At 35.8% G+C, this 25,692-nt stretch overlaps 1 protein-coding gene across 6 annotated transcripts in view; it reads left to right on the forward strand.

Annotated features, from left to right (window-relative positions):
- Mnb (minibrain) overlaps nucleotides 1–25,692 on the forward strand; it is a 77,370-nt gene that overhangs the window by 25,389 nt on the left and 26,289 nt on the right. For all 6 annotated transcript variants that reach the window (XR_014435501.1, XR_014435500.1, XM_083080685.1 and 3 more), the window contains exon 3: nucleotides 22,628–22,878. Coding sequence is in view for 4 of the 6 variants with exons in the window: in XM_083080685.1 (XP_082936811.1) it covers nucleotides 22,628–22,878 (251 nt within the window). In the remaining 2 variants the exon portion in view is untranslated. The remainder of the gene's footprint in view (nucleotides 1–22,627; nucleotides 22,879–25,692) is intronic.

Genomic DNA, 25,692 nt, shown 5'->3' on the forward strand with positions numbered 1-25,692 from the left:
AAGCGATTCGAAATCGACATACAATGAGCGATTTCAAGTCTTCCCACTCTTCCTTTCCACCCTTTGCGCGGCTTCTTCACTATCCGCTGCATCTTTCTCTGTCCCTCTCTTCCGTCCCTCTCGATTTCCCGACACTGACCTCTCCAATTTTCAAATTAGATTGGCTTCAGCAAGGTTACGGTTGTCGACAGAAGGGAGGCTATAGACTGTCTATATAGCCCTATCGTGCCGCCAGATATCTCCCTTCCGTACTCGCGCACACGTGTGCGTAAATTTGCGAATTGCGAATCTTTACGAATGCATGAATACACACTCCCATCAGCTGCAGTAATATATAAGTTGCTCCGAATCTAGAACAAATTCGTCGTCTTTCATCTATGAATTCTTTTATCCAATCGAAGTCGATCTTTTCTTGGCGTGAATGTCGGACGAGGTTGTCGTTTATCATAACTTTACTTCCGGCATTACTTTATTTTCTCACGACTAATCGTCAAATCTATAAAATTCACTTGAAATGAAATAAAGACTGAAAAAAAGTTTTGAATTACTCGGTCACTTTTTCGAAAACTTTTAATTTTCAATCGCTGATTTTCGAGATCTTTTTTTATGAGAAAAGTGAGTTTCAAGAGAATTTTAACCCACGTGGATATAAAAAAATATGGACAAATCCGTTCAATGAAAAATGTATTTTTTAATTAAATTATAATCTTTGGAATGTGTTATAATTATTTTAATTTTATATATATATATATATTTATATTTGTTTCCTCTATTGTTACAAATTGAAAATTATAAACGATTTGATGAAAATTATAAACTATCATTATATAGCGTATATTATTATTATTACTATAGCGTAATCGCGGATATTGAACGATTGGTCACTTTGTGCAACCCTATATCGGGATTAAAACAGTTCTAAGTGAGAGAGAAATCGTATAAACGTGAATTCGATCTAGAACCCTTATAAAGTTGCGACTCATTGAAAGCCGGATATTTAACCCTTAAACCGCGCACAACTTTCTTTCTATACGTGTGATCGAAATGTTTTTATACTTATAAAACGGATTTTTATAAGATTGAAATATATAATCGCATTTATATAAACGGAAAAATATATAAAAGTTAAAAAGTTATGAAACACTAAAGTTGAACATTTTGTATATACATTTTTGATTACTCTTTTATCAGTAAAATTTCTCGATAACATTTAATTTATAAAAAAAATATTCTTTATAATTTTTTTTATATTTTGAAATATGAATAAAAGAAAAAATCTCTATATGAGAAATGACAGTAAATAATGGTTTTTAAGTTATTGTAATATATTTAAAGGAGTCCAAGAACATTTTGTTACTTTGAATTTTCATTAGAAAAAAATTGTTTTCTGTTATAATATAATTGAATAATGTTTTTATTATAATGCTGGATAAAAAATAATAATTAATGTATTAATTGTGATTATGTGTTTGTGTAATTTTAAGCGCACTATTTAATAGAACAATTATAACTTTATAATTGATTTTATGTTTATCTTTTCAATTTAAAATTATTTGAACCTAATGCATTTCCAAAAGCCTTCGTAGACACTAATCAGTGTACATATTCGCAATATCGGGTGAATCGTACTTATTTGCCACTTATTTGCGACATTATCGATTCTTTTGATCTGTACAATTATGGAGGATTAATTTATTTAATTATAGAGAATGAATTTATTAAATTTATATACAAGAAATGTTAATCTCTTTCTCTCTCTCTCTTTCTCTTTCTCCTGATAGCTAAATCCTTTTTCAAGTGCGCTGATATTTTTTATTCGATGACTCTAGTCAACATCAAGGTTTGCGGTTCCGAAAAGATCTCGTACCGGAAGCGCAGTATCGATACTTCGAACAATAGGCGGTGTAAGTCGAGCGAGCGCAACACTTCGAATAGATATCGGGCCAAGTTTGTCTCTATGTGTTGCTGTTCTCTGATCTCGCGTTTCCTGCCGCATTCTCCGTCCGCGTTGTGTCTGCCGCTCGTCTCGCTCCTTCTTTCCAACTGCGTCTCACATCTCGCGTTATGCTGCAACGAACAAAAGATGGAGGGGGGGAAGAGGGAGGGGGGAGGGTTCTGCGAGTTTAATGTATATCTATATCGCGCGGCTTACACGACGTTCCGCGTTATATGCGTTGCAGCGTTTCTACCGACCGATAGATATTTGTTATTGCGAGATTATTAGCTTATACAGAGCTTGGGCAAGTCCGATTGCATCTCGCGCGGATTTCTAATTAAAGTATTATATCGCAATCAATTTCGAAACTTCTGCTATAATGCGATAATTATTTAAAAAGATATTTGCTTGAATTTAATTAATTTTCTTGCGTGATGTTGTTGAACTTTTTTATCTAATATTCCGCATAAAGTGCTGATAGTGACAAAGATGAAAAATTTTCGCTTTCGCACAAGTTCTCTCGGCGTGAAATTTGCAAGAAAACGCGCGATATTACCTAAAAATTTAATAAACAAATTTCATTAATATTTGTGTTAATTTTTTAGAATTTTTTAAATTGATACTAATATATCGCGGTAATTAATACTACAGCATAAACGATAAAGGGGTAAACGTTACAACCGCCGATACAATTACTTGTAGGTAGACATCCGATATATTTGATCAGCATGTAACCGGCTTGTTGATTTCCACGCTATTGTGCATGCGAAACGTCAGTGACATATGACATTCCTCGTCGCGACTTGTCACAAAACAAAAGAATAAAAAAAACGGCGTGCGCGGGACAATCTTGCGATACAACGACAAATTATGCGTCTCCGCGTTTATTTCGCAAGGAAATAAAGTTTTCGCCAGGCCTTTGTTAAGGAACGATGAAAATATCTCACAGACAAGTCGCGAATATTTCGATTATATATCGAGATCTATGATATAAATAGATCTTTCTTTTGCATTCCTTGAATTTGCAATCCTCCGGTAAATTCCTTCCGCGTTTAGCTTAAAGAGATAACTGTAAGCACCACCATTAGAAATATGTAAGCGAACATAAAACTACCGTTGCGCGAGGAGACGGCTAATTTAGTAATGAGAGAAGTCGTCTGGCAGGTGAAATGTTCCAGATTTAATTTCTGAAATTTTTTTTTCGTTCATGTAGAAATTTATCGGGCCGTCTTTTCATGTAAACAAGCACTGCTCGAAAATAAGAGAGAGATTAGAGATCATCGATCTACGGGATATCCTTGTTAGTGATCACCTGTATCCTGCATCTCTGCTCCTTCGAAAAATATTATCTGCGAACTGTTTATATGTGTATTTTTGCGGTATTTTTATACAAATATTTATATCACAATGTACTCTCTCAAAGATTGTATGCAGTGATACATTTATTTTGATTAATTAAAATTGTAGTTATTGAAAGAGAGAGAGAAAATATATTAATCATCGTTACATGAAAAAACCTTATCACTTGCTCGCTCGAAATGCACTTATTCGGCAGCATATTATTCCGAATCTCTTGTCTGTCACTCTCTCTGTCATCTCGGTAAAAGTCGCGCTTCTAATCAAAGAAATTGCGCTCAATCTCGCGGTGTAAAATATACATGCGCGCGCATAAGCCTTCTTTGAAAATCTCGCATTGTTATATCGATGAGCGACGTCTTTTTGTCGACATTCAGAAATATAGAGGGAGAAGAGAGGGTAGCATTTGGCTCTTTGAGATATGTTTTTTTTTCTCAAAACGATTTCACCGAGAGATAAAACGGTAGGAAAGATACAAAGGGGAAGGGGAGAGGAAGGAGGATAGCAGGCATAGTGATCGAGGATAATCGTAAGGTGGCCGCAAAGCGACACTTTGGCGGTATAAAACGAAATTTTGTTTCGAGGACGCACTCGAGAGATAGAGAGACAAAGACTAAAGACAGCGTAAACTTGAGTCGTTTATCGCAACGGTTCTTCAGAGCATTCGTTTCTCTTGCATTCTGAGGTTCGGAGGTTCGACATTGTTTTCTAGTATTTAATTATATCGTTGTAATGAAATTTTATGTTAAGATTATCTCTGAAAGTTGTTCCGAGATTACTTTTATTTGTCCCGTTTGAGGACAGGATTGAAAAAAAATTTTTATTTCATTCAAAGATTCAAAAATGGATCTTGAAGATAGCATTTATCTCAAAGAAGATTACTTTCGATATGTGTTTTATATATAATGTAATGAAATTTTATTTTCGCGAATTTTTTTCTTTTTATTTATTTCTATTGATTATTTTTTAAGGGGGACAATAAGAATATTTTTATCTAATTATTTTATATAATTTTTTTTTATATAATAATTTTATATAAATTTTTTATATAATAATTTTATAAAATTTATTTTATATAATATATATAATATTTTATATAATTTCTATAATAATGCCTAATTTTATCGATGTTAGTTTATCTAAGAATTAGCGATCTGAAGATGATAGACTCTTCCCTTCGTCCAAGGACTATTCTCCTCTTTCATGTCGTCGCTTCTTTCGTGCATTCTTCAGTCGCAGTACCATCTCTTCGTCATTAAGCGTCGTTCCGTGATTCAACGAAGGGTGGTGAGGGGCGCTGAAGGACGCGAAGGATTAAAGGGTGGAATGTCCGCCGCGCATCGAACACTATCTATCTTTTACGTGTCTATCTTTAAGATGGCGTCCATCCTACCGATGCCAGACACCTTTTCGTTGGGAGCGCGAGTCACAAGGAAGCTCTTTTCGTTCGCGAAGGACCATCCGCCTTTACCCCTCGCGCACCCCTCGCGTCTCCCATCGCGCGGCCATCGACTGCAGCGCCTCCGAGAGGAAGCGCCAGGGCATTCATCCCTACGCCCTCCGCTCTTCTCCGCGTGCTTTCCTTCACGCCCATGCGAAACGCGCCCTGCGCGCGCGAACCAGAAGGGTTGAACGACTATTCCATCCTAACGTCGTGTACAATAATTTTATCGTTCGATCATTTCTCTATCAAAAGGGGATACGGGAAATCTGGAGAGACAATCGAGCTACAATTAAAATGAATCAATGTCGAAGAGGACATCCTATCTCTACATAAGAGACGACGATGACGACGACATCGTCGACTCCAGCATCCCCTCTATGGTTCCTCGCGCTACTCCGCCGGTCCAGACGTTGTACGTCGGGACGACGAAGAACCCTCACCGTCGAAGGACCGCGCGCGCGTTTGCTCTCCCTTTTCTCCTCTGTCGTTCCCCCCCGTTCAACCCCTTTCCCCGCAATTCGCGCGGCGGGCTCGCATGGAAGGTAGACCAGCCAGTCGGTCGACGGTTGCTCCACCCCCGTGCGACACGATCAATACGCGACTCTTCTCTCTCTCTGACTCTCTCTCTCTCTCTTTCTCTTTCTCTTTCCTTGCTCCCTCTGTTTCTTGCTCTCTCTTCCTCGCTTTTCATCTTTTCTCTCTCTTTTTCTCTCTGTCTGTTTGTCCGTCTGCCCACGTCTCTTCTTGTTTCTCTGTTCACCTTTTTTTCTATTTCCCTTTGTCTTTCTCGTTCGTCCTTACCCTTTCTTTGCCGCGTTTCTTTTCCCTCTTTTCTTCTTTTTCTCTTCTTCTCTCCTGTCCCTTTTCTCTCGCTTTTCGTCTCTTGCTACTTTTCTTTTGTCTTTTCTATTTTATCCCTTTTTTCTATTTTTTTTCTATTTTTTTCTTTCTTTTTCTTGCTTTTCTCTTCTCTCTTTGTTTCTATATTCTATTCTTTATCTTGTTTTTGTTTTCTTTTGTTTTGTTTCTTCTCTCTCTCCTTCTCACCTTCTTTTTTCTCTCTCGCTTTTCCTTTCTTTCTTTTTCCTATCTCACTTCCTCTTCCTTTCTTTCTTCTTTTTTTCCCTCTCCTTTTTTCTATTTCATCCTTCTCTTCTCTTTATTTTATTTTTCTTTTTCTGCGGCCTCTTCTCTTACTCTCCTTATTTTCGTCCTTGCGTTTCTCTTCCTTTCCTTTTTCTTTTCTTAAATTTTTATCATTTTTTAAATTTCATTCGTTATCTTGTAATTGTTGCTTTTATATCGCGCTTTGGTTCATCTGCGATGCAGCCGAGCGATTTCATAGTCAGTGGCAGCATCAGCCAGCAACTAACAGAAGCGCGCTCGACTGGCTGTTCGTTTCGAAGTGGTCCTTCTGTTGCTATGCCGGCTTCTCTTAGCCTTCCTTGGCCCCCTTTCTGTTTCCTCCTCTCGCTCGCATACTCTCTCTCTCTCCTTCTCTCTCTCTCTCTTCTGTCTTCTTTCTTTTTCCCTTGCTCGCTCGGTCTTATCACACTTTACCTCTCTCCTAGTCAGAACGCTCCTTCTTACTAGCATCGTCCTGCAGGATAGCTCCCGACATGTCGTTTCGTCAGGCTCGTTCTTACGAAAGATCTCGTTTCTTCTACAATTTTTTTCTTCTAACATCAATCCCACATTTGCCTATCTGAAAATTCTTTTCGGCCTACCCGATTTTGTTGAAACAACAGAATCTAAAGTATTTAAGGTTTTTTTCTTTTTTTCGGTCAATCGAGCTATCAAATGATACTTATCTTGATCTTGATTTGGCAAAACTTACTGTTGTTCTCATGAGTTAAAGTACATATATTTCTACTATTTTAATCTGGCACTTTTATGATTAGAAATAAAATTCAGAGACTTTTGGCATAGTTGGATGCTAATTAGTCACTAATTTATTGCTAATGGCGATTGTAATTGCTTTTATAAATTAGTAGGAATAATAAAATTGAAGATATTAATTTTTTATTATGTTTTAGCAATTTTGTCCTTTTTGTAAGAACATATAAAGAGAGAATTGTAAACAAAATTAAAAACTTATCAGAAATAATTGCTATTTAATTGCTTTAAGATTAGGCCCATTGTTTACACCATTTGACTATAGACATTTATAAATATTGTAAATTATAAATTGATGTCGAAAATATTTAATGATTCTGAATGTTCATTAAAATAGAAAGGTATAATTTCAAGAGTGAAGCGACCGAAAATGAGAAATTAATCCGAATATTTGACTAGATTTTTGTTCAAATTAATCGCTCTTATAGTATTTCACAATTCTAAATTTATATATTGTTTAAAAAAATAATTCTAAAAAATAATAGAAATCATTTTAACTATTCCATGTGGCTACTTTATTAATATTATATTTTTATTCTCTTTATTGTTATACATAATTAATAAATTAATTGAGCTAAATTTTTTACTATTGTAGCTGTATTTGACTACAAATGTTTTTGATTAGTTTTTAAATTTATTTGACAAATAGAGAAAATCATTTCGAGTAAATTCGGACTTACGTGTGATATATATTTTCGAAAACAATCCGTGTAATCTGTAGATTATATTAAAGTAAAGCCTTCAGATTGATGGATATTTTATTAAACGTTACAATTACTTGGACTAGAGAGTACGACAATGGTGAAAATAAAAACTATCGATACGCATGCGCAGAATTTTCATGATTATTTCGTCAACGGACGCCTAGTTGCAATTTTGCATCCGAGACAGGTGTATAGATGTTTACGCTGACTATTTTTTTCCTTTCTCTTTTTTTTTTTGTTAGTTTACGCAGTATTGTTCTCTTTTATTATTTTAGCGTGCAAAACAGCTGATTAGGCCCATTGTTTATCGCCATTTGACTATGGACATTTATCTGTACATGGCGTAAATTACGCGCGCAAAACCGGTAAACATTTTCCGCGGTGTGAAGCTTTGTACGGCGCGCCGTGCGTGGGCGGTAAATAATCGCCGCCGCCGGAACGGAATAAACATGCCGCACACATATTTTGCTTGAAAGCTAAGTTTGGCGGTTCCGATAAGCTGTCGCTTTGCGTTAACAATATCGGCGGCCAATACTGTCTTGCGTGGCGCGCGATAAGAGTTTCCCTCGCATTAAGGAGCAGTGTTCCTCAAACTGGAATATCTGCTCTCGAAGAACGAAAAATCTCTGCGATGTTAAATGAATTATAATATTTTTTATTCAATTTGCAATGAGAGTAAATTTTTTTAAAATCCTTTATTTTTTATATTTTTTAAACGTCGAGAAATATTAAAGAAATAATATAATTGATTTGTAATAAAATATTTTTAGATTTGTACATTATTCACTCACTTTCTGAAATATCATTTCATAAAATGGAATCTTATAGTTCTCAAAGAATTATACATTTCTAGTATGTTTTAAGATTAAATATTTTTAAACAATTTTTTAATCTTGATACTTCATATTTTTAAGAATTATTAATTATATTAAGATTAAGAAATTGTTCCAAAATCCTTCTTGAAGACCAAAACTATCATTAAATCATATCAACTGTCATCAAAACTGTTTGGAAACTATAGAATTCCATGATTGTTTACGATATCTATGGGGAGCTATAAAAGTCCAACTATGCATCGCCGGCACAAATGGAAAACTATCGATTTTTGAAAACGAGATAGCAACTTTAGTCACAAAGCATCCTTTAGGGATCCGAAGCACCTTCACAAAACGCGAAAGAAAGGAAAAAAAGAGGCATTTGCCGCGGCTTATCGTCCGACAGATTTCTCGGATAGCCACGCAAATAACGCGTGCTTAACCGGTCAAAGTCCCCGTAGACGCGCGCGGGGAATAGGAATTTCGTCATCTATTGATTGATAAGTGTCCGCCGCCGATCACGCGCGCTCGGTGAATCTCACGTCGGGCGCAGAAGCCGGCTTCCCGTTTCGCTCCATCTTTCGCGTTAACTCGCACGCAGTTGACTCTTCTTAACCACGCGGACACGCACGTATTGCACGCACCTACGTGAGCGCAGTCGCGTCCAGTGCGGGGGAGGCACGGGGGCAACGAGAGGGAGGGGGAGGAGGAGGAGGGTGGTAAAAAAAAAAAGGACGGGCGAGTTTCTCTCACGCATACTCACGCACGCACGAAAAATAACGACGTATATAATTTCCTCGGTTAAGCACCTGTTTATCGATTAAACATCCGCGCCGTTTATCGCGGACAGGACGGCTGTCGAAAAACTCGCCGACCTATACCGAAGGGTGAACGGCCTTCGCGCGAGCCGTCAAGTGTAAATTTTATATTATTCTTTTTCTTTTAAACCGATAGATATATATTTTATCCGGGAATGAGAAGAAGTCACGAGGCTTAATCGCGTCGATTAACTCGAAGGAGAATATGTCCGCGTAATGGGGGATGACAATTTCTTTTCGTGACGCCAACTCAACCGCGTGGCACGCTTATCTCGTCCCTTATTCAATTAAATTCAATAATAGCCGCGATGTCCCGCGAGCGCAATCGTCGCCTAATTAAATTATAATTTTAATAAAAAGTACGCGACATTGCGCGACTCATAGGTATGACTTGAAAACCTTTTAATTTAGTGTTCTCATTGAATAGATCGCGCATGGCATATTAATATACTGTGTGGCACGAGACGCGGAGAGAGAGAAAGAAAGAAATGGAGAGATCTCTTATTTCTGTATATGACTGAGAATAGGTGCAGACTGTAAGAAAATAAGCTTTTCCCTTACATTGTAGAACGAAGGAGTGATTAGAGACGCGCCGATGAACAGAGACAAAGCGGGGGAGGGGGGGATACTTAACACACGAGCCGCAACCGAGCTACTTCTTGAGGAGAGCCTCTGCCCCTCTCCCCCTTTCCCTTCCCCCACCTCCCCTCGTCGAACCTTGAATAGCCGGATCTTGAACGTCCGCATAGTTGCAATCTTCGTGCGAGATTGCGTTTTCTCTCTTTTTCTCGCGCCTTTTAGACCAACGTGCACGAGAGCAAAGAAAGATGAAGGAAAAGTTAGAATCGATATATTGATGCGAATTTCGCATGAATCAACAGCAGCGAGCTTCTTGTTATCTTGTCATTACTTATGTTGCACTCGTACGAAATGTCTCGAATATAAATGTACGTTTGACAGTTATAGTATTTATTAATTGCACGGTAATTTTCATATTTTACGCATGTTTAGATGTTATGTTTGTTCGTGTCGAACAAATATTTTTCACGGATGAGAGAGCGAGAAGAAGAATTTGTACGCGGCGCACTTGATGCAGTGAAATGTATCTGTCACGTTTTGGCATTCCGCTAGTTTTATAGCCGCCATCGCGAACAACGATGAGTCGCATGTGTACGTTTTGCCGGTAACAGGCAATTACCAGTTACGATTCGAACGCATATTTGTCATGTCAAAGCACGTTCGAACGTAAAAGTAGATCGCACGAGATAAAAAAAATGAGATATGCAATGCGCCGCAAGATCGGACGAGGTCAGTGAATAAAGAGCCGATAACATTTATATATTGAAGAGTTCTCTCTATATTTATTTCTCTTTTCTTTACAAAAATTGCATTCCGTTGTGTGTGTATATATATATGTGTGTATATATATATATATATATATATATATATATATATAATATTAATTTAAGTATTTATATTAAGTATCACCCGCAAGAGATTTCCATTAGAAAAAATTCCAGATCGTTCAAATATCTTGAAAATGATGTTTTCGATAGAAATATTAAGAAAAAAAAATATATAGGATATTAAGTGTTGCATTTTTATAGTTATATTAGTTTGATCTTCTCTCTTGAAGTCTTATAGTAGTCAGAAATTCCTTAATGAAAAGAAATTTAAATTATTTTGAAAATATCAGTTACAAGAATAATAATATACTAGCAAAAATTTAGGGCTTCCATTTACAAAATTTAAGATAATCTTGTAAAAAAGTCATCAAGGTACAATTAATATAATTATCAATATATTTATTATCGATATATTATCAATATATAATCAATATATTATCAATCAATATATTATCAATATATTTATTATCAATATATAATTATCAATATAATTATTCAATATATTAATATATATTTTTAAAAATATATCACACGCAATGATATTCAAGATACTTGACGATTCGAACTTTTGACGGATTTTATGTATCAAGACTAAACAATTTTTATTTACCTTGCAAGCATGTCGTTAGCTTATATACATCCTGCATAATCTGTCGTTGCTTATATACATCCTTGTGTTATCGCAAACATTTATTAATCGTGTGCTTGTTATTAAATATTGTATATTATTATTAAACGTATTTTGTGATAAAACTCTCCGTTATTTTTGTATCAATAGTGTATAAAAGTAGAGACATTGAAAATAAACACGTGTTGCTAGCGTATCCTCCGCTTGCATCATAAGTCAACAGGATCACTGGAGAAAAGGAAATATATTTCTATTAACAACATGACATAATGTGTGCTCATACACGTACGCACGTGCGGAAATAAGAGCAAATCAAATCAAGAGATGCAATATTGTAGTGCCTCGATTTCAAGTACATAAAACTAATGACAAGCTGGTCGGCTATGACAGTGTTCATGTCACTATCTATCGCCGAACGTACCGCTTCTCTTTCAAAATCGATTTACGTTGCACACCAATGATATGACGCGACAAAATATTCTTTTAAAAATTCATTTGTATTATATTTGCGAGGACACGTAAAGATAAATTTATATTTATGATATATAATGTGATTTCTTTTATTTTAAACTCACCGTGATACCGAGCATTTCGACTATTTTGAATTTCGTACGTAATAGAAATAAGCATGATTACATGACAAATGAGAGTAACATAAGAAGAAAAAAATTTCAAAGAAAATAGCGAATATTTTAAAATAAAAAAAATGATTCCCTTTCTTTCTTGGTAATTAAGTTCAAACAATGAGCTTTAAAAATTAGTGACAATATCGCCAACGATGGCTATAAAAGGATAAAGAATCGAATCAATGTCGATGTGTATCTTCATCGTTCGTCATTTCGATACATTCGCAATCGTCTTATTACTTTCATGTGCTATAACTCGTAATCGAAGGAATTTTCTTCGATGCGAATCGGTCCTTTTCTTTCGATTAAGAATCTTATTTTTATCTTATTAAGATTGCCTCACAATCACTGCAATCACAATAATAATATTAATATAAATAATATAATATAATAATTAATATAATAATAATATAATAATTAATATAAATAATAATATAATAATTAATATAATTAATATAAATAATATAATTAATATAAATAATATAATTAATATAAATAATAATATAATAATATTGATATAAATATATAATACTACTATTATATATTTTTTTTTAATAAAAAAATATAATTTTATTTGACAAAAATATATATATTTTAAACTAATACATGTAGCTAAATTATTCTTTATTGAATAATATAAATACGCACGCGGACGCGTTTCGCGCCGAAATACTTTGGAACACCAGCTCCTTAATTCGCTCTCGACCTTTCGCGAAGAGGGATGCGGGTGAAAAGGACGAAGAAAACGGACGCCCTCGGACATATTATGCAAACGAGGGGTGCGAAGTTTCGGATGAAACCTCCGAGTTCTCTCCGTCTCTACCTCTCGCTACTGGCGTTCTGTTCTTCCACTTCGCGTCAACCCTCCTGTTCTGCCAGTCTCTCTTTTTCGTACCTATCCCTCCTCATCCTCCCTCCGTTTTCGGAGTAGTAGACCCCCTTAAAGAACAGGTCGAGATACGAGCGGATAGTGTCCGCGATGACTGCGACTTACGGCACTCCGCGGTCCTTAGCGCGGGATTTCGCAAATCTGCCGGTCTCGCGAGAATTCGGGGCAAATGGAGAAAGAGGAGGACACGGAGACGGAAGGATTGTCTCGTATTCGAGTCACATGCGACTTGCTGTGTACATAGGTTTACACAACCATCTGTCCTTGTTGTCTTTCCGCTCCGCCTTGTTCTCTTTCGCACTTGCCATCTCTCTCTCTCTCTCTGTCTCTTTCGACTGCGCATACGAGAATTTCTGATTGCAAGAGCCTCGCTCCGTCACCCTGTCATCACTCCTACGCAGCATCTGCTAGACAAACATAAGCAAACGTTTCGCGACGCGATCATTTTTACCGCTTAATCCTTCGCGCGAGATTTTTCGAAGTAATTATAACGATTAGAAAATCAAGAATTTTCTATTAATGTAAATTATACATGAAATGTTTCAATTATTATTATATAATTCTTACTTGTCTTTTCTCTCAGAAGTTTATTCATATCATGCGAAATTCTCGAAAATCTGTAGATTTTGAAACCTTAAATATTTATTTATTTATTTTTCGAAAAATGCGTTAATTTAAAAATATTTCATACAACATTATAAAAGGAGATATTTCCTATATATATATATATATATATATATATATATATATATATATATATACTCAATAAAAATTTTTCTAATAATTTGTAAGATCAAAATATTTTCTCTCCCTCTTTCTCGATTTTTTCGATCGACAATTATATAAGAGAAGTTGATCCAGCGGTATAGGTCGACAGATGCAAGAGAGATATACATTTTATATATCAGTATAATTACCATAATACTGGCGATTTCGATATTACCCCGGGGCTCGCGTTCGAAAGTCATGATTCGCAGAGAGCGCACATACATTGCTTTCGACGCGCTTGCTTATCGATCAATATGATGCTGTCGTCGTCATCCTCGTTGTCGCGGAGTTTGCGAGCAATGCTGGTCATGGAAAATTCTGATTCTTTCTTCTCTTTTACGATTTTTATTTCCTGGGAATTATCTCTTATTATTTTTATATATCTCTCTTTTTTATATCTCAAAAAAATATCTACTTGGAAAAATAAAAATGTTTTTTACGCTCAATAAAGAAGATGATAAATTTAAGATTAGTTTCAATTTCAAGAGGTGCCGGTGTGTGATTAATTTTTTTTAAATAGTAGCAATAATAAGAGAGGAAAAATATTTTTATATGCTGATAATCAAATAATCACACTTGCCTGGTTGACTTTCTTTTCATATCCACAAATCATATTTCATAATACAATTGATAAAGAAGTAGATATTCAAATCTTGTAAACAATAATGAAGAAATAGAGTATTCTATAAATTCATGATAAGATGGAATATTACGATTTATAAGTTGTCTTCCTTTATAAGACTCTATATACGAAATAGATTGTTACGTCACGCGATATATCGGTAGCATCAAGGAATCAGAAACAGAATAGTGGATATATACTATTGATCCACTTCCTCGAAACTGTTTTAGCAAATAAAGGGTTAATATCGCGATCTATCGCTTTGTACCTACATCGTGTTATTTGTAGCTAGTCGTTCTAGTACTCTAGTACTCTAAGACGGAATAAATAGAATCATAATAATTTATAGTTTCGGAACGCAACACATCAAGTATTGATTTTTTGACAAGAACACTCGTCGATATATAATGATATATGAAGTGAGTAACGCTAGTCATGGAAAGCTTTGGCATTTCCTCATGTAGGTTGATATAATCCGGCTAGTGAGGGAAAAAGAGAGAGAAGACGCCAATTATGAACGGTGACACGTATTACGTATCGATTGTACCGGGTGTACCCAATGTACTCCAGTGGCCAACGAAATAAACCCGCAATCTTACTGGTGCAGATGTCGACTTTGGACACGTCCGATTGAGATTTCAACCTGATATAATTTAATTGCCAGTCAGATAGTTTCTTCGTATATTTTTCGACAGTCTATATAATTTTTTCTTTGCTTGCTGTGCTCTTCTCATGTTGAATTTTTTATTGAAAAACAGTTTGCAATGTTATTTCTCGTTAAATTACAGACTTTAATTACAAGAATTTATTTTCCATTGCAAATATTTATTTTCGATATACAATAAATAGGAAAAACCTCTTTTCGATCTCTATAATAATAACGCAAAATCAAACATTCATAATAAACAAAGTGTAGTTTCATTTTTATGGCGTAAAAAATTGTCAGAATTTCCACGAATAGTATATCAAACAATTTTTTTCTCTTAATATAATTTTTCTCATAGGTATTAATTATATTAATTACAATTATTATAATTCTAAAACGTTTTTAATACGAAAAATAAACGCGAAAGTTATCTCATAATAAAAATTCTACTAGTTGACCATCTATCGGCTGACTGAATCATTTCGAATCGAGATTAAAATAAAGAAATGTATTGTTAATATCTCTATCAAGAACTAATAACTAAATACAGATTCCCCCAACAGGGGTGGCAGCGCTCAGCGGCAATGAAAATATCAATTACTGATATAGAGAGCGAGAGAAAAAGATCATTTATTACCGACACTTGAAAACGAGGATATTTTCTATTAGCATAATTTTTTTACACGCGCGACGTCGTGGGCTCAGGAAAGAGGAATGTCTCGTCCGCATTTCACGTTGCATCGCGCGAGAAAAGGAGAGGAATATAATGATCGTTTCTCGCGCGATCGTAATTAATCGTCGCTTTTTAAACATCACGATGAATGTTACCTGCGGCGATTATTAAACGTACGCGTCGCGTTAATGCGACTCACCTGGTACATTTCCGCGAGCGATGATATGCTGGTTCCCGAGATGGTTAAAATGGGTTTTTTTTCTTTCAATGACCACGGATTTATACTACATAACATGAGAAACTCTCGCTGCAAAATTATTCGGATCACAGAGGTGAAAGGATAAATCAAATTATTTATAAGGAACTTTGTTACGAGGTCAATTTAGGGGAGGTTTATTTTTTTTTGCACAAATAGTAAGGTAATTGTTTCAGAGTAAATCGGAAAAGATGGAGGAAAATTAATTTTTTACCACATTCTTTTCGTTCTGTTTTAATTTACGAAAAAAGAGCAAAAAATACAGCTGAAATAAAAATAGTAACTTATATACTTTTAATATCGATCCGCTTCTCTTATAGTTAGTTACAAATAGTTTCTGCATACATAAGTAATGCATCTAGATAAAAACAAATTTAAAGCGTTACGCGAGGAGATGGAGCAGATTTCAGGCCACTTGTCTCTTTTCGTATCTCGATATAGGATCTTCGAAGAGGGTGGAAGGTAGAAGAATCGTTTTCGCGAAAGAGCTGACAGTTTCTCGCGCGAGGAATCATTCGGTGAGGAAAGAGATACGGTTTGTCGCGCGCGTGTGCTACTTCCCCCCTGTACCTGCAAATGCACCCTCGGAGAGCGTGTGGGGAAAGGGAGAGCAAAACGGGGAATGTCGTAGGGTTGTGAGGGAGGTGAACGGGGGGGAGGAGGAGGGGGAGGGGGGGGGGCAAAGAGGTGGATCAAGAAGCATGAATGGAAGCGGAATGCGTGCTGGCTATCGCACGGCCTATGTCAGCCTTTCGTGACCTCTCGCGATCGCGGTGCTCAACTCGCGTTATTTCCCCTCTGGATTTCGCACCGCGAATTTTTCCCACTCACTCAGGCTTTACGACTACTCGCGAACATGGCAGCAATATGCGAGAGATAATAAAGAGCGTCTTACAAGCACAACTTGGAGTAGTTGTATTAATTTATTATATTTATATATATTATATTTATATATATATTATATTTATATTAATATATATTAATAGTAATAATTATATTTAATATAATTATATTTAATTATACTTAATATACAGAAGCATAAAATTGAACTTTTGTCAGGAAAGTTTGTAAATAAATTATGCGTCGAAAAAAATATTTATATATCTTGCGATGAAACTATATAAAATTTTAATTAACATAGTTATATAAATATTATATAACTATATATAAATAATATTATATAACTATATAAAGTTATATAAATATTAATATAGTTATATAATTAACATTAATTAGAGATATAATTAACAATTAATTAGAGAGACAAATAAAGTTTAGGATTTTTTTAATGATATTTAATCTAAGTTTTTTGACAATTAAATGTTTTTCGTAAAGGAGACTTTTCTTTCGCGTGCACATAATTTTGCTCGTGTATTTCGTCTCTTCATCGCGTATGATAAGAGGTGAAATTTTTGCCCACCGACTTGTTAAGTTACAACGCCAGTTACGTTACCTTTCATCACCGTCGAAATCGATCCCATTTATCCGAGTTTCGGGATTCGGGGTTCCAAAATTGCACGTCTCGAGGGTGAGAATGAGGGACGGTAAACACAGCGTGACAGATGGCACACAGATTTATGCGGCCACGTGCTCCATAATTCGTATCCGACGAGACCGATCCGTGTCCCGATACGCATACATCCGTGCTTTATCTCGAATTCGAATCTGCATCAGCCCTTCGCGCGTGTGATAAAGGAGCAGAAGCAAATAAAAAGGAAGGGAAAAAAAATCCGCGCGTGCGAATTCCATGCGCGAGTTCGCGTACTCACGTGAAGCGTTCCAGTTTCTCCGCCAGCAATGGCGCGCCTATATCGACCGACAGGATAATCCTCCCCTCCCCCGACCTCTTCCTGTTTCTGTATCGATATGTTCGCCTGAATTTTTCACGATTCATGCCGGGATATATTTTTGGAACGGACAAAATCTTCGTCGACGATACTTGGACCTCTCACATCCAGCGCATTCTCGATCGCTGATTTGCGGAATCATTCGTTTATAAGCTGGAATTATACGAAAGCATAGCTTTATATATACATAATTATCATTAAAAAAATGTAGATGACAGGAAAAATTTCACTTCGTGCGAATCCTCAAAATTCCAAGATAAAAAGTTTAATTGTACTCGATGATTCTTCTATTATTCGATCGTGAGTGGCTTATTTATTTTAATATATATAACGTGCGAAAGGAAAAAATCATACGAAACTTTTAGCTTCTTTGATACCACGATATCAAGGGTCTTTGATTTCAAACTATGCCACGTATACTCGAAATCTTCCACCCTCTATCGTTGGAAAAGAGAGAGATTACGCGGCCAATCAATCGGGAGACCACGTCGTGCAAGACACAGACATGCAAATGAGACGTTTCGTCGTACGATGCATCTCACATCGGATTGCCCTCACCATTATCATCACGATTATTACCATCATCGTCGGTGCGGATGCATTTGCTTGTACGCGAAAGCGCCAGGGAGGAGGGGGAGGAAGGGGGAGGATCGCGTACGGAGAACCGCTGACTCGCGCGCCGCGTGTTAATGAATATTTTTTTCATTCAACCGCGCCCTGGCCTACATTTCAAATGGAAGCACGACGGTGAGCGAGCAGCCGGGACGGGAGTTAGCTCTCCGCTTTCCGATACGTAATGGCTCGTGAAAAAAGGAGGAAAGAAAAAAAAGCGGGGGAGGTCGGGGTGAGTATATACGCGGGAGGGAGGAGGGTGGAAACGGGCGGAAAAGGAAAGGGAAGGGGGACAAGCTTTCGGAGAGCAGGAACGGAGGTCAAAGAGGATAGACAGCCCGCAAATTTAACCCGACCTAGTCGTGATTTTCTCGTTACCCCCGTTGTACGCCCGTTCGTCTCTTTCTCTCATTCTCCTCCCTCCTCGCCCCCTTTTTCCCTCGTCTTTTTCTTCGTCCTCGCACATGTGCGTACCTCTCACCCGATTTTTTTCTCGCACCTTTCGATAATGTGTACGTGCTTTAAAGTCACGTGACGAACGGTTGACTGGGTGAATTATTGTCTCTCGCGTCTGTCACGATGGAGAATTTGACTATTGCCTTTCTGTCCGCGATCTTTTCGTTGATGCTGATCTCTCCGTTTCTTCCACGTTCTTGAAAATGTACACCGTTATTTATAAGATGTATAGACATATCTCGATTGTATCTTGACTAAATTTGTCTATCGATTAGCAATTTGTCTAATGATTATTCACCTCAGGTGATCAGTTCATTGAAAAATTATATTTACAGTTTGCGTTCAGGTGCAAATTTGTCATGTCATTCGCATGATTAGATATATAAGTGTACAACAATTTTAATTTATAAGTTGAACAAAAAACTTTTTCATTTACAATTATTTGATTTTTGATGAGATAATTATATTCTATAAATATTCTATAAATTTATAGAAAGAATTGATCGACTTGCGATTATTTAATCATTTTAAATAATAAATAAATTAGTTTTAATAACTAAAATTTAAAAGAAATGAATATAAATATAAGTAAACTGGATAGAATATAAATATAAATAAAATATAAAATATTATATAAGTGTAAATAAAACGTTCACGTTAAAATATAAAATGTATATTTTTCTTTTTTGTTAACATTAGATATTTATATTACGACGATTTAAGATATTGATATTGATATTTCGAATAATCTTTTTATATCTCACATTTACGTAATAATAATAAATTCATATTACGAACTATATCGCGTTTTTAAGCAAAGATAAACTTGTATGGAAATATTCTATAATGCTTCGCAAAGAGTACCGTATAAAGTGCAATAAGCATTCTATTCGCTTATATCCACTATTGCTTATTCATTCATTTATTCGTTTATACACTCGTCCATTCATTTGTTGTCTCAATCTATCACATATTCATTTGTTCGAGCCAGTTGTGCGCATTCTTTTGATTCCTCATTTTATTATCGAAATACACTGCAAATAAAGCGCGGTGAAACTTTATTTAATAAATTGTAAAACCACGCTTCAAAACAATATTGTAAAATATACTGCAAGATGTACTAGTAAACAATTAATGAACACATATATTTTATATATAATTGAATAATTGAATATTTTAATATTTAAAATTGTTGTTGCATTCTTTATTTTGTCAGATGGCTGACATCCTGAAGATGAATTTATATAATTGGATTCCAGGAACTTTAAAGCTATTCGAAGTAAATGAAACATTCGTTGCTATTTTCTATCAAAAATTTTCAAAAAGAGAAAGTTATCTCTTGATGTTCCATAAATTAACAAATTTTTTTATCAGAGAAGAAAGAGAGAGAATAAATATTTCTTGCGAAAATTCACAAAAATAAGTAGCACGAGGCTAAATTTTCACTCGGGTATTAGAGATAATTTCGCTTTAATTTTTTCATATGTATTCACATTTGAAGAGAGCATTAACAAGCCGTGTGAAAGTAAATTCGATGCGTTACGATCATGCCTGTGAGGACCGCGAAACGAGGGTAGTCCAAGAAGGGAGTTGTTTAACGCGGCATCAAGCGGTCGGCGTTAAGCCGGTTTGCGCCGCCTAACAGGGTCGTTAAAATGACAGTAATGTTTCCAGCGAGAGCCGAAGCGGGACGGAGACGGACGGACGGACGGACGGAGAGTCGTACATCAAAATTAACGACCGCCCGCCACTGCCGTCGTCCCGATTCTCCGGTGCACACTCTATCCCTCTGACGGAGTTGTTAATTATCGACACTTCCGCATACGCGCTCTCTCTCCCTCTCCCTCTCTCTCTCTTTGTTCAACTTCCGCGAGATTTAGGTCCCGCGCCTCGCTTCCAATTCGATTAGGAGCTCGAACTTGCGATTCTCTTTCAACGCGCGAAATGATAAAAACGCCAATTTTTTCCCTCCCCAGATTCTTCAAGGAACATGACAATTTGCCGCTCAATCGCGGTGATTTATAAGAAACTTAGATTTTTTTATCAGGAAAAATCTATCGAAATGACGTATGAGGTTGCGCGTTATTTAAGGGAAAGATTATTAACCATGCACAGTTTAGAAGAAAGCTCTATCGCCAGTGTAAAGATATCTTCGCGCAAAAAGATAAGCGCGCGCATTTAATCCCGGTAACTCTGGTATTATTACCGGATTATCCGGGAGTAATTTCAACAAAACCGATTCCGTTTGCGGAAGAGGCGCGGCGCGTGTCGCGTTTAATCGCATATTTATTCACGAACGCGAGATACTTCTCTCCGCGAAATTTTTCTAATGCTAATTACGTCGCACGTAGCGGGTTTAACGACGATAAAAACAGGCGAAATGTTTGGATAAACGGTCATCCTTTCGTCAGAAGAAGTGTCGCACCGACAAGATCGTTATTTTATCTGCATCTCCTAGAATGTTGCTTCAAATTAACGGAAAATATAATTGCAAATTATTATAATTATAAACGTACAAAATGTGCGTAGATACGATAAAATTTTTATCACAAATTTTTATTTTTATGTGATATTTTCATTGTTATTTATAACATTTTTGTCAATTATTCATCATTTTTTTATCAGCGATAATTTATATTCATGATTAAATTATATGAGTAAAAAGTAATTCTGGGGTTGTGTAAACAAATACGCCCACACATTTAGGCAATGTTAATCAAATTAGATTTATTTTTGCGTCAGTTTGTACATTATCTGTAACAGGATTTTATTCGTTGCAGCAAATACAATAATCTGAAAAGTCGGCATCGATCAAAACAACTTGCAACTTGATTACCTGACGTTGCCTAATTAATACACGGATCTAATTACCTAATGATAAACTTAACAGATAAACGTCAACATCAAGCAGCAAACATACAAATATTGATCATTGATTATAAACTTGCGGCCACACATTGATCTATTTCTCGCGATGTACAGCGATGCAATCAAATTCTCCTTTGCAATTACACGATGCAAATTTCAAAAATCAACATTGAATAACATATATTATAATAATATTTTATTTATATTTTTTTCTGCGCTCTTATAACATCAGAGACGGATGATAACTTTTCACGCGATCTGAGGCTAATAATTTTAAAGGAACACAATTAAGAAATAGGGAAAGATGTGTGTTATAAGTGAAAAATTAGGTTTCTCTTGTATAATATACAGAATAAATAAGAATTCAAAAGATAATATTTTTTAACAAGGTTTTTTCCTGTATAAATATAGACGATTAGAATCTTAAATTTTACTCATCTTTCTATATAAACTTGCCTCTAGATTAAATATCAGAAGAAAGATACCAAAATAGATTTTCTAAACCGATATATCTCTATTTCTCGGCGATTAAAGTTAATACGCTGCACTTTTTATCAGAACTGATATGAACTTGGTCTGTTTACTTAACAGAAGCTTATAGCTCATTGGTTGCTCGTTTACATGTTGGATCGATTTGCATCGAGTTTCTGAAGCTTGAACAGTTTTTTCTGTGACTTCCTTTAGCGAATTACAATTAATTCAAATAAGAATGTCTATTAATCTATTTCTATGATCATAATCTATTTAATTTCTACTCTTATGTTTATTGTTTATTTCTAAAAGAAACTGCTTGGTATATTGATATAATCTGATATTTATATATTTTAAAGTGTCAGAGTTTAAAATATACTGTGATTTTAAAAAATAAGAACAAATATTCTTATCAAAGGATGTTTGTCTTTATAAAGCAGAAAAAATTATTTTTATTTTAAATTCAAAATACATTTACATATAATTAAATAATTTATTACAGAATTAATATCTTTATAATATTTCTACAGTGTATAAAATATGTCGATTTTAGATAATCAATTTCTCATTTTTTACCTGTTTTTAAAAGGAATTACTTGCTTAAAGAGACATGCTATAAAAAGACTAAAATAATATTAAAATTAAGGCACAACTTGTTAAAAAGCAATCTCTAGTATAAATATCTGTGGACACAAGTTTATTCATTAAAAATCTTTAAGTCGATGAGATAAAATGAAATAAAATAAACTGATGAAATATATCCACCCTCTCCCTTTCCGGCCCAAGTAACACGACAACAAGTTACGTCCGGAAGATCGAGAAAGGTGTACGAAAAGCGAGTACTTTTCGTCGAGCCGTGCATTGATCCGTTTGTCTCTTGATGCTTTCAGTGAGCGGGAGGACGGGGACCGGCGGTGCGCCCCTTTACGGGCGCCTGGTGGCCGAGGAGCCCATGCCCTCCGCGGTATGCGGTGGTGCCGGTGCCGCGGGCGGCGGGGCTGCCGGCGGGGTCCCGCAGGAGACCCCCTCGGACATTCACGCCATGCAGGCCAGGATACCCCACAGATTTCGCGATCCAGCGACGGCGCCCCTCAGGAAACTCAGCGTCGACCTCATCAAGACCTACAAACACATCAACGAGGTAAGGAGGCTCCTTTCTTACGCGCCCTGTCAACCTTTCGTCTCGTGTATCTCGTATTTCTCTCGCGATTTTAAAAAGCTGATAAAATGACAAATTAATATTCTTGTCTTTCTGAAATATCTCGACTTAAATCTTATTAAGAATGTCACGTGTCAAGAGGAATTGAAGTTTCCTTATTTTAGGTTTATATTTAAATTATGTGTGCAATGCGCTAATTATTATTAAGGTAATTGTTACGTTAAGAATTTTGTGGCAACGCTATAATTTTGCAGGAAGATGTTCAAAATGGCAGAGAGAGGGAGAGAGATACGCGGGATATTCTGTTGACTTGTATCAGGATGTTATTTCATTTTCTATCCGACCGCCGAAATGTAACTGTGGAAAGTTTCCGAGGTTAAAAGCGATTCTTTATCGCCCGAGCGGATATTCCGAGTTCTTATATCGACCAGACACAGAGATCGAGATATCCGAAAATAAAGTTACAGGGTTACCACGTGCATTGTTTGTTCGGTTACTCCCACGCTTTGCGACATGTGATAGATGCGCGCATCTATATCTGGATTATGAGAAAATAGTCTATCGGAATTTATGGACCGATTATAGAGGAAAATCTGTGGGAAAGGACATTTGGATATATTTTCGACATTTGTGGGATCTTCATTAACAAGAAGATGGTTTGCTGTACAATTTATAGTATAATACAATATATAGGAGACAATTAAATTAGTACCTACAAAATTTCTCACATTTAGAGCTAAACATTTACATAATAATTTATATTAATATAAATCCAAATTTTTTTTAATTTGAATTTAGACTAAATAAATTTATTATTTAAATGTTAAAAATAATTATTTTAATCTTGCTCGCGTTACTTTTATCGATAATATATAAAAAAATATGGAGAAATGATCAACAATTTCTTGCAACTTGCAAATGATTAAATTTGGTTATATTTATATATTTGATATTTGTATCAAACAGTCCTTTACAAATAATCTTCATTCTAAATAATATTCACACACAAGCTACGCTTTCTTTCATGTTCTAAATGTTCTTAAATAATTTGTAAATTGTTTCTCGAGTCAGATTTTCCAGATTGAGATTTATCAATCTATTCGCATATAAAATATCTTTTAAAATTTTTTTCTAAATCATGTGCTCTCTTTATAAAATTTAAATTGGGTTCTTTTTAATAAATTGATCGGCGAATATCGAAATAATATTGCAATAAGAAATAAAAAAATTCTGTTTCCAAACGAATCAACTAGCAAAGATTATAAAATGCAGATTGTTTGCCCTTCGATATCGGACAATCGTAATGTACGGTCGTATAAGCGACAATTATCTGGTCGTGTAGGAAAAAAATGAATGGATCGCGAAATCGCGATAGCCTGGGAGCTTCCGACCCTCGCGACTGTCACAGCTGATTGGACAATTATGGCATCACGGATGACGTCAACGATAATATAAACGTGTCTCTCGGAAATGTATAGGACAAAGGTGGGATTGCGAGTCGACGGAAAGTCGCCCACGCACGAGAGAAACGAAATATGTGTGTATGTAGTTCACGAGGATGCTTCTTGGATCGTCCCATCGCGAGTGTGGGAGGAACACGAGGCTTATTTGCGCTCCTTATATGAAAAACCGTTAAATTCTTACCACATCGCAGATCGCATTTCGCCTTTATTTTTTAACGTCTAATCAGTAACGATGGGTATTTAAATTTTTTCTAAAATTTTTTTAAATAAAAACTCAAAAAGATTTTCATTTCTATTCATATAAGTATCTCTGCAAATTTATGCAACAATAATTTAATCAAACACAATCATCCATAAATTATTCCCCGATCGAAAATATTTAACATCTTTGTATAAAAATATGAAATTTTTTTATCGCTAATTATCAGACGACAATTTTAATCATTAAAGTAACAAATTTAGCCCTAGTAAGGGAAGAAATTCTTCAATACACGCGTTTGATGATAAAAATACGATCACTGAGAATCCTTTATATTACTCGGTTACGTTTATATCACTCGATAATTATATGCGTGCGTTGATCAGGATCGATACGATTGACGCGAGCGACGTTTCCGTATTTCCGAAGGACAAATTATCGGCGATCGAAGTGCGTGTGCGCGCACATTCCAAGCTGATAAGACGCGCATACCATTGCGTTCGAAGCCGTGGCATTTTATCAAGGAAACAGCGTCGGCGCGCTATCAATCGTCAGATGGTTCCCGATGCGGCGCCGCGATTCTATTTATCCATAATCGATCGATCGAGCGCAATCGAAGAGCAATAAAGCTCGAGGGGCTTTGCTATATTTATGGACCGATACGTAATTATAAGGAATGTCCGCAGAGTTCGCATTGTCGTCGTGGCTGCGTCCTTCGCTCGTTGTCAATTCTTTAAATTCTTTATTGTTTTCAAAAGTCACACGCCCACGCAACTCGATATGACACATGTAGAGTGAGATAGACAGATCGATCGAAGAAAAGGGCCATTTTTCGAAATTACTGAAAGCATTTCGAGAATGCGAACGGTAAGTAACGGGTTCAAATAGCCGTATTCTACCCTTATTGCTGCAGTTTTAGTAATTTCGAAAAGTGGCACCCTCGCGATTCTTTCGGATTATCCTATTGTATCGATGAAGGAAGGACGCATATCTTTAAATATAAAAACCTATGAACTCTTTTGACTAAGAAATTTGATGCTTTTATATTCGTTATTTATTTTTGCGACCATATTTCAAGTTAAGGAAGAATCGTATAAAAGTAAAGTCTACGCTTGTGACTCGATAAGGGGGTAG

Source organism: Camponotus vicinus, unplaced genomic scaffold, assembly GCF_025532165.1.
Source record: "Camponotus vicinus isolate PSW18456_S1 unplaced genomic scaffold, iyCamVici1.0 SCAF_10, whole genome shotgun sequence".
Classification (NCBI taxonomy): domain Eukaryota; kingdom Metazoa; phylum Arthropoda; class Insecta; order Hymenoptera; family Formicidae; genus Camponotus; species Camponotus vicinus.